Here is an 8,418-nt window from a genome sequence, read left to right on the forward strand (position 1 = left end):
AATTGTGATAATCAGCATTTTACATGATTTTATTACAAAAATTATAATTAGCAACAAATTAAATGGTTTTTTTTCTGTTTTTTACAACCATTTGCCACAGTCTATGAACAAAAAGAAGAGGCAGCGCTATGGGCCAAGGCAAAAGCGCGCCCAGCCTGGGCAAAATGAACAAAAAGCTTTTGACTTAATAACTAAAATAAATGTTGATGGGATAGGGGGGAATGTGCCACTAATAGCTTAGATGTTTGTGTCTCGTTTGCGACTAACACATACTATAATATATAAAATATACATATTGCAACTGGATAAACCTTAAGAAACTAATACAAGGCCAACTCTGTACAAGAAGTGCAAAGCATTCGAGAATAAAATCAAGCCACACAAAGCTCGTGCCCATAACCGCGAGTATCTGCAAGCGATTAAAGGATCTTAGTCAATAACAGTAGAGAGTTAAGTAAATACTAGGAGTACTTACAATTTAACTACCATACCAATTTAGCTAGTCTAATGGTTTGCGCCGTCAGCGGCGCTTGCTCTCTACCAGTCGCGCCAACCGTCGAACCACAAAAGGCCACAGCACCAACACTGCAAACCATATTGGCGATATATCCTTGAATGGCCACCAAGCGGGCTGCTGCTGTCGCCCATTCTTTGCCTGTAACTTTTGTGCATTGCGCAGATCCAGCAATGATTGCTCCATGCTGCGCACTCGCTGCTGCACTGCAGCCATATCGCTGTTCATGCTTGTCACTGTGTTTTGGATTTGCCGCAGCAGATCCGTATTGTGCGTGATAGCTTGTGTAAGTTCTTGGGGCAGCATCGTTTCATAGGGATCATCGTATTCATCATCGGATGGCTCTACAATGGCCACGCTACTGTTATTTGTGTAATTGTTATTGCTGCTAGAGTCGTGCATTGAGTAGCCATTGCTTGCTTTGGTGCTTGTAAACCCATTGGTCAGTGGACTTGCGTGGCCATTGGTTAAGGTCTCTGTGGACGAGGCAGCAATGGGAGTATCCTCAACATCAATTCCATTTGAACTGTTGCCATGCTGTGGACTGTTTGTGCGTGAATGAAACGGTGAATTGGGATGCGATTCGGCTAGTTCACGCATGCCAGGCGATACCAGCTCCAGTTCGTCTAAGTTGATGTTGCTTAGGCCGTCGAGGCTGCCCACAAAGTTTTGCACATTCTCCGTAAACGACATGGTTTCAATAATTTCCTGCAGGCTCTCTACATAGCGCTGCATCGCCTGTTCTTTGCTCAAATGTCGATTGCTGTTCCAAGCATCCCATTTTGCACGACCCACCACATCCCAGAAGGCCGGCTTCTTGGGCGAGCAATTGCCCTCCGATGCCTGCTTAAATAGTCCATAAAACTTGAGCATCATGCTCATGCTGGGCTGATAGGGTCCATTCTTAGGTAGTCCTTTGATCACGTTGACAGCCGCCTGGAAACGTTCCTCAATGCTGGCCATGGTTAACTGAACAAATTGCTGCAATGGAAATTGTAATTCAGCTAGTCATAAATTATAGATTAGATACAGAAACAGCGGCTAAGGTTCAGCGATAATCGCTTCTGCCGCTCGTAGGTCCCCGCTTAGCGAGCTGTTTGAATTGAACATTTTCTAGACACGCTGGTGAATGGCGCTGATGCTGTCGCAAGCAGCTTACAAATTACCTAATTAACTTGTGCAAGTGCAGACACCCAAAATTGACGCTGTAAATATCTAACAGATTGTGATATTGCTGTTGTTGTTGTCGCTGCTACTGGAATTTTGTTATTGATTCACATCCACATCGACGGACTCTTTCAACTGCATACGTATGTGCGTGTGTGAGTGAGTGAGTAGAAGTGACAAAGTTCGTGTTCTGTAGATTCGAAGTTCAATGCAGTATATTATTATTGCTGCTGTTATTGTTTGTAGCAAACGAGCATTTTTGATAATGGACTACTTATCAGCATGAAGTGCGATTTGTTTATGCGAACAATAAAGCAGCAACCGACGGTTTGCTGCCTACCTACTACTTGTTTTTAAATGCGTTTTGCAATAAAAATAAACATACTATGGAAATGATTGTGTGTGTGGGACCACATATCGATATCTATTGAAAGTTGCGATACTTATTGAAATTGTATTTGTCGGTATCGATGCCAAATACTGGGTGCTCCAGCACTATATACAATAGACTTGAGCTCTGCAATCATATGATTGAGAGTAGAGTATAAAAATATATAAGTTGGTCACCAAATGCCTAATCATCTGCTTAAGTGATCTGCTTATTGATCAGTGTTTGATTTACAGATTTACAGATAACACGTAATTTAGGTAAAAAAAATAGCCACAGAATCATATAAAAATAAATTTAATATTTTTTGACGTTCGTTAGTATATTAATGTGTTTTTGCATTTTAAGAAAGAAAAGTCTATGAAGAAGGCTTCAATATAATTAGGCCTTTAGATGATTTTGTTATCTGCATTTATTTTTAATTTATTATCGATAACAAAGCATATTCTTTAATTCAAAGAATAAGTAGTTAATTTGTTTTATTTTTAGTATATGATAAAAAGTCGTTGGTTGATTATTTATAATTAAATCATATTTACTGCTCGCGCCCCTTTTTGTCAAACAGCTGATTCGATATTCTCAAATATCAACACTGAGTTTATGTGTACATTATTTAAAATAAAATATAATTATTTTCAGTTACAATATATTCAAAATCGAGTTAGAAAACCTACTGCAGATTTTAATCATGTTATTTTGAGACATTTAGTTTAATTCTAATGAATGGGATGTATTTTTTAATTTTGACACAGTGTGCGCAGGTGTGCGAACGCAAGGTTGTGTAATCTTAAAAATTCGATAACTTATTAGCTTAGATCAGTTCTCAACACTGTTTCGAATGTGTCATTATAATTTCGTCAACTTCAGCAATACGAAAAGTGCTTAATTATTTGCATTATTTTAACAACTCACCTACGACGTAGAGCTTTTGGCAAAAGCTGCAATAATCAAAGCTAAAGCTGTGCATGCGTGCATATTGAAAACAACAGTTAATACCAAACGTAGCCACAAACGGTGCAGCAAACAATTTCACAACTCGATTAACACCCTCGGAAAAGGCGGCGCTGTCGACGTCAGACGCAGTCAGTCTCAAGGCCAAGGAAGTCGCAAAGCAAATTCAATTGCAATTAAACATGAAATTTGTGTCACCACAAAGCAACGACCAACATTTTTATAATCAGAAGCACCAACAGCAGCAGCAGCAGCATATAAATATAAAACGCGCGTTTAAATCTACAACATTCAGTTCAGTAAAAGTTCTCAACATTTCCAAACGCGTGTTGTGCAACAAAATTCAACAGCAGGCGCAGCAACAAAGACAATATTGGAAACATAAAAGCTTTTGCATAGCTGCATCTTGATTAAAAGTTTTGGAATTTAAGCAAAGCAAATAAAAGCAAAAGAACTCCCTTTATCAAATCGCAGAAAATTCTAACCTAAATTCCTGAACGCCCAACGCATAGAAAATCAATAAAAGCAGAGAACACGTGCAAGTGCCGCCAATAGTTGCCGCCAAACGCGTGTGTGTAGACTTTTTTGTGTAGACTCTCTCAATCTCGCTCGCGCGTTAAAAGGACACTGTCCATCGCGGCTCGTGTTTGGTGAGTAGAACAACGATCGTAGTAAAGAAGAGCCAAAGCAAAACCAAACACAAAATTCGTGGTTATATCGAACAAAGCAACAGCAACAACAGCATCAATATGTCGCGACGCAATAAGAAAGCAGCAGGCAAAGGTGAGTCACAAAGAAACAAAGCAATAGACATTGCTCTGGGAAAGGGTGGGAAAAGTATTGTGAACTTTAGCTACTTTTTAAAATTGCTACCAATAGAAAATTTGTATGTTGGCCGTTTGCACACTACTTTCTGGCACACATTACTCATGCACATGCCATGTTTTAATAGCATGAAATATACATTTCATTGGCTTCGAGAGCTTTCGTCTCCAACCTGTTTGGCAATCATCGAAATAAGTATATTGTTGCTGCGCTGGCAAAAGCAAAAAAGCTTTGCACGCGCTCAGCTGGTGAATCAAGCAAAAGAAAAAATACAAAAATTTAACTGTTATGTATATTGGACTATTGAAATACCCTGTGAGGGAAATTTGGAAAACAGGAAATATGTATAGTTGTTGTTCGGCATAATTCAGTAGATATCTAGACGTAACAGCTAAAATTCCTTTACACCTATTTATATATTTCTATAGCTTTAGATTTTGTTTTCATTTCAATTGTGTTGAATATGCCATACTTTGTAACAAGTTCAGGGTATGTTCACACAATGTAAGTGTGAACGTTCAATGCCAGCTTATCAAGAAATACACAAAGAAACACACAGTCTTGTATACATATGTGAGTGTGTATTTATTTATTTTCCTGTATTTCTTAGCAATTCTGCATGTAATCATATGTGAGCACATCACTGTGTATCTCAAATTGCTATTTAGAATATCTATTAAATATTTTAGAGTTTGAAAGCTTTTCATAGCATTTACCATTTAATAAAGGGTTTTAAATTATGAAATTTATCAAGTTTCAATCAAAACTCTACAATCAAACTCACCAAACAACTTTCAAATCAAAGTTTGGGTTTTCCAACAGCTGTTTTCAGTTGTTGCTGTGATTAGAAAATAAGCAATAATGTTGGCAATATATGTATATTCATATATACATTGTTCGTGAGTATGTGTAAACCTGCTACAATGAGTGAATGAAAACTCAATGCCGGAAACTACCTTGTCCTCATTCAATAGCCAGGTGGTAAATGAAAATTGTTAGAATGTGTGTGTGTGTGTGTTTCGGTGTGCATAGAAAGTTGAGCAACAACAAACACTAAAACTTGTTGCACAACATTTTCACATGAAGGTCACACAATTGCCCTAAAAACAAAAAAGAAATGCGAATCGACATTCAATTACTTTTGTTTTACGAATTACGTATATAAAATATATACACATACAACTTTATTTATAACACACCCACACATACACGTACCTAAAATAATCGCTGCTAGGGGAAAATTATAATATTCATTTGTGTGCAATCACATACATATGTTGGTATATGTGTGTATTTCAGTCTGAATCATTTCACAAGCAATGAATGTGTTAACAGTTTGAGTAGCAATATGCAAGCTTAACAGTGAATGCCGTCATTTTACAGTTTGACTTCCATTGTCATATAAATATGATTTTATGTTATATAAATTGACATTAACAGTTTAAAACATTTTTGGCTATAATGTTAAGTATCATTTATGTTATGTTAAGCTACACTAACAGCGTACATCAATGGAATTCTACCAATCAAGAAATCTTACAGTTTTAGGTGGCTCTATTCAGACTGAATTTATGTTATGTTAACCCAAATAGCCCAACCAGTAGCCATTACATTTTGCTTTACCTTGTTTGAGCAGCAATTTAATGCAACTCTTCTTTTACTCATGCTCATTTTCAATCTGCAGCCCGCGCCAACGACTCGAACTCAGAGGACGAGTCCTTTGACAATGTAAGCGTTTATTCGCACGTCTCGGAGGCTGCCTCTTCAGAGGCTGCAGAGGACCTAGCCAATGAACGCTTCGAGGAAAAATTCGAAAAGGCCCTTGAGCAGGCTACTGAGAAATCGGCACAGACACGCATTCAAGCCCTGCAGTCCATCTGCGAGCTGCTTATGCATCGTTATATGCCCGATTTTGTTGAGGATCGCAAAATGACGCTTATGGACTTTGTGGAGAAGAGCGTGCGCAGGGGCAAGGGCCAGGAGCAGGTGTGGGGCGCACGTTTGGCCCCGCTCCTGGTGCTGCAATTGGGCGGCGAGGAGGGCATGTCGAAGGCGATGAATCAGTTCCTTTTGACAACCGTACAGGACAAGTCTGTTAATTATGATGCACGTGCCAAGTGCTGCACAGCCTTGGGTCTGCTCAACTTTTTGGACTGCGAGGATATCGGCGAACTGGTCCAGTTGATGCAGTTCTTCGAGTCCATCTTTGCCGGCAGCTACTTGCGCGGCGACGATAAGACACCAGTTTCTGTCACTGCCGAAGCAGGCACTCTACATGCCGAGGCTCTGTCTGCATGGGGCTTGCTGTTGACACTCGTGCCCTCTGGCGATTTTGTTTCCTTGATGACCACCGGACAGCATAAATTTCCGTAAGTTAATAAAAAGATTTCTAATTAGTAGTTAATAACTGATGACTCATGATTGCCCTTGCAGCTCTATCAAAAAGTTTTTGGGTCTACTGCAATCACCGCATCTGGATGTTCGAATGGCTGCTGGCGAGACCATAGCTTTGATTCTGGAATCGGGTCGTGCACATGATGAGAACTTCCTGGAGGACGACATCGGCGAGCTATGCGACGCTGTCAAACAACTTGCCACCGATTCGCACAAATATCGTGCTAAGCGTGATCGCAAGGCTCAGCGTGCCACCTTCCGAGATGTGCTGCGCTATTTGGAGGTAATGCAAACTGCCTAAAGGACAATACTATTCTTTCACTTTCAAATTTGAAGTTTAATTGGACACTTTAAACTTGTACATATGAAGGGAGAGTAGAGAAAGATTACACGTGCATACGTAGAATGAAAGGAACGAAGTATTGGCAAGATCAAGGCTTCATGTCGGTGCAGTTGAACCGAATCTCGTGCCTACAATGTTTCGCCAAGCATTTGGAGTGGTCGTGCAGTTTGTTTCGCATTATAATGCAACCATTGCGACTGATGGAGTCCATATATTCCGTAAAGTTCGGCGCCTTGCTGAATGTGCTGGACGCCGTCTTCCAATGCGAGTTATTACCAGAGTTCACAAATCGCGAGGAGTCTGAGAAAGTTGCCTGGAATGGCTTATACGCCTGCTCACACTCATCGGCTTTCACTTCATAGCCGGTGGAATTTTCTCGCTCTAACTGCTTCACCACATCCGAACGGAACTCGGAGCACGGCGCCTTATTCGCCATCAGCTTATCAGACTTTATTTTGGATACCTCGTCTTTTGGTTTCAAACTATCGTAAATACCCTCAGGATACTCGTTAACATCGCAATAGTCGATTTGATAGGTCGTATACATGCGATTCGAGTCTATTCTTCGACTCAATTCTTCTTTTGGCATTAACTTAAGGCGCTCATACAAATCTGGGTAGACGTTGCGTAAGATTTTTAGGAACCGATTCGGCTGCAGCTTCATGCAATCGGACTCCGGTGACATTGCCATTTGGTCGATCTGATCCTGCGGCAATTCAGTTGGTATCAAACGTGGATCTACCAACCGCCCCATTGGCGCTACGCCCGTCCATTCAACGCCCGCGCAGTTCTTGACTGCATCTGGATGCGCCTTAATCTTGTCATCCTCTATACACTCACATTCCACAATTTTTTCGCCGCCAAGGCCATCGTGGGTCTTTAGGTGGCTCATAAACTCATACCGCTTTGTATTTGGCGGTACATAGTCATGCTGATATGTGGAAAGCATTATTTAGAAGGCCTAAAAGAAGTAGATTTTTTCAAATGTTTTTAACCTTTTTTTTTTTTTATTATTTAATTTTGTGTTCGTTAAGAAAAAGTAAAGATAGGTTTAGTGTGAAGGGAAATATTCTAAAATCTAAACTTTTTCGACTGAAATTTCTCTCGATGCTTACTAAAATTGTTATTTGTAATTTTGCAGGAGGATATTTCACCTGAGATCAATATACGCTTCGGACATGATGCTCTCACCTTAGATGCTTGGTCCATACATCATCAGTACTCATCCCTGTGCGCCGTTATGGGTCCTGGCATGACCTCTCAGCTGCAGGAGAACGAATTCATACGCGATATTTTCCAACTGGGCCCGCGTCCCAATAATGTGGGCATCAATGGCAATGCCAAAGTCAAGCAGTCCAAGCTGGAGCGTGTAAGTATAAATAAATAATATATGTCCTGATTTGCTATAATTAATATATGTATTCTTTTATCTCGTTGCAGCATCTGGTGAATGCCGCAGCATTCAAGGCACGTTCCATAACGCGTGGAAAAAACCGTGACAAGCGCTCGGCTGTCGTTCAATGAGCACATCCTACGCTGCCCAGTCTCCAGCAACTCATCTAGCAACATATATCTATAAAAATATAGGCACAAGCACTCATCATTAGCCGACCCAGGACTCTCGCCTCCCATTAGTTGAATTGTTTCACGTAGTTGATAAGACGGCTTAGCATACTAACAAACAAAGCATCAGTCGCTTCAAATTATGCCAATTACGGCCAAGTTATATTTCGTGACTAAATTCATATAGTTGTTGGCAATCAACAGAATAAAAGATATTTAGCTTATAGATTTTAGTTCATTTACCATAAATAGTGCATATAAAATAATAGCTAG

At 40.1% G+C, this 8,418-nt stretch overlaps 3 protein-coding genes across 3 annotated transcripts; 1 reads left to right on the plus strand and 2 right to left on the minus strand.

Moving 5' to 3' along the window:
- Positions 1 to 2: 2 nt before the first annotated feature.
- Positions 3 to 2,108, minus strand: LOC111602230 (acyl-CoA-binding domain-containing protein 5). Its single transcript, XM_023319211.2, has 3 exons — positions 1,681 to 2,108; positions 476 to 1,495; positions 3 to 409 (listed from the first exon to the last, which is right to left on the minus strand). Exon 2 carries the CDS (start codon positions 1,475 to 1,477, stop codon positions 521 to 523), a length of 957 nt encoding a protein of 318 aa, XP_023174979.2. The 5' UTR covers positions 1,478 to 1,495; positions 1,681 to 2,108; the 3' UTR covers positions 3 to 409; positions 476 to 520.
- A 770-nt stretch (positions 2,109 to 2,878) lies between these two features.
- Positions 2,879 to 8,400, plus strand: LOC111602270 (interferon-related developmental regulator 2). The gene is made up of 5 exons (XM_023319265.2): positions 2,879 to 3,803; positions 5,530 to 6,214; positions 6,279 to 6,522; positions 7,724 to 7,951; positions 8,023 to 8,400. Exons 1-5 carry the CDS (start codon positions 3,770 to 3,772, stop codon positions 8,104 to 8,106), a joined length of 1,275 nt encoding a protein of 424 aa, XP_023175033.1. The 5' UTR covers positions 2,879 to 3,769; the 3' UTR covers positions 8,107 to 8,400.
- On the minus strand, positions 6,593 to 7,617 carry LOC111602271. The gene has a single exon (XM_023319266.2). It carries the CDS (start codon positions 7,529 to 7,531, stop codon positions 6,671 to 6,673), a length of 861 nt encoding a protein of 286 aa, XP_023175034.1. The 5' UTR covers positions 7,532 to 7,617; the 3' UTR covers positions 6,593 to 6,670.
- Positions 8,401 to 8,418: the final 18 nt, after the last annotated feature.

Source organism: Drosophila hydei, unplaced genomic scaffold, assembly GCF_003285905.1.
Source record: "Drosophila hydei strain 15085-1641.00,03,60 unplaced genomic scaffold, DhydRS2 tig00000149-arrow-pilon, whole genome shotgun sequence".
Classification (NCBI taxonomy): Eukaryota; Metazoa; Arthropoda; class Insecta; order Diptera; family Drosophilidae; genus Drosophila; species Drosophila hydei.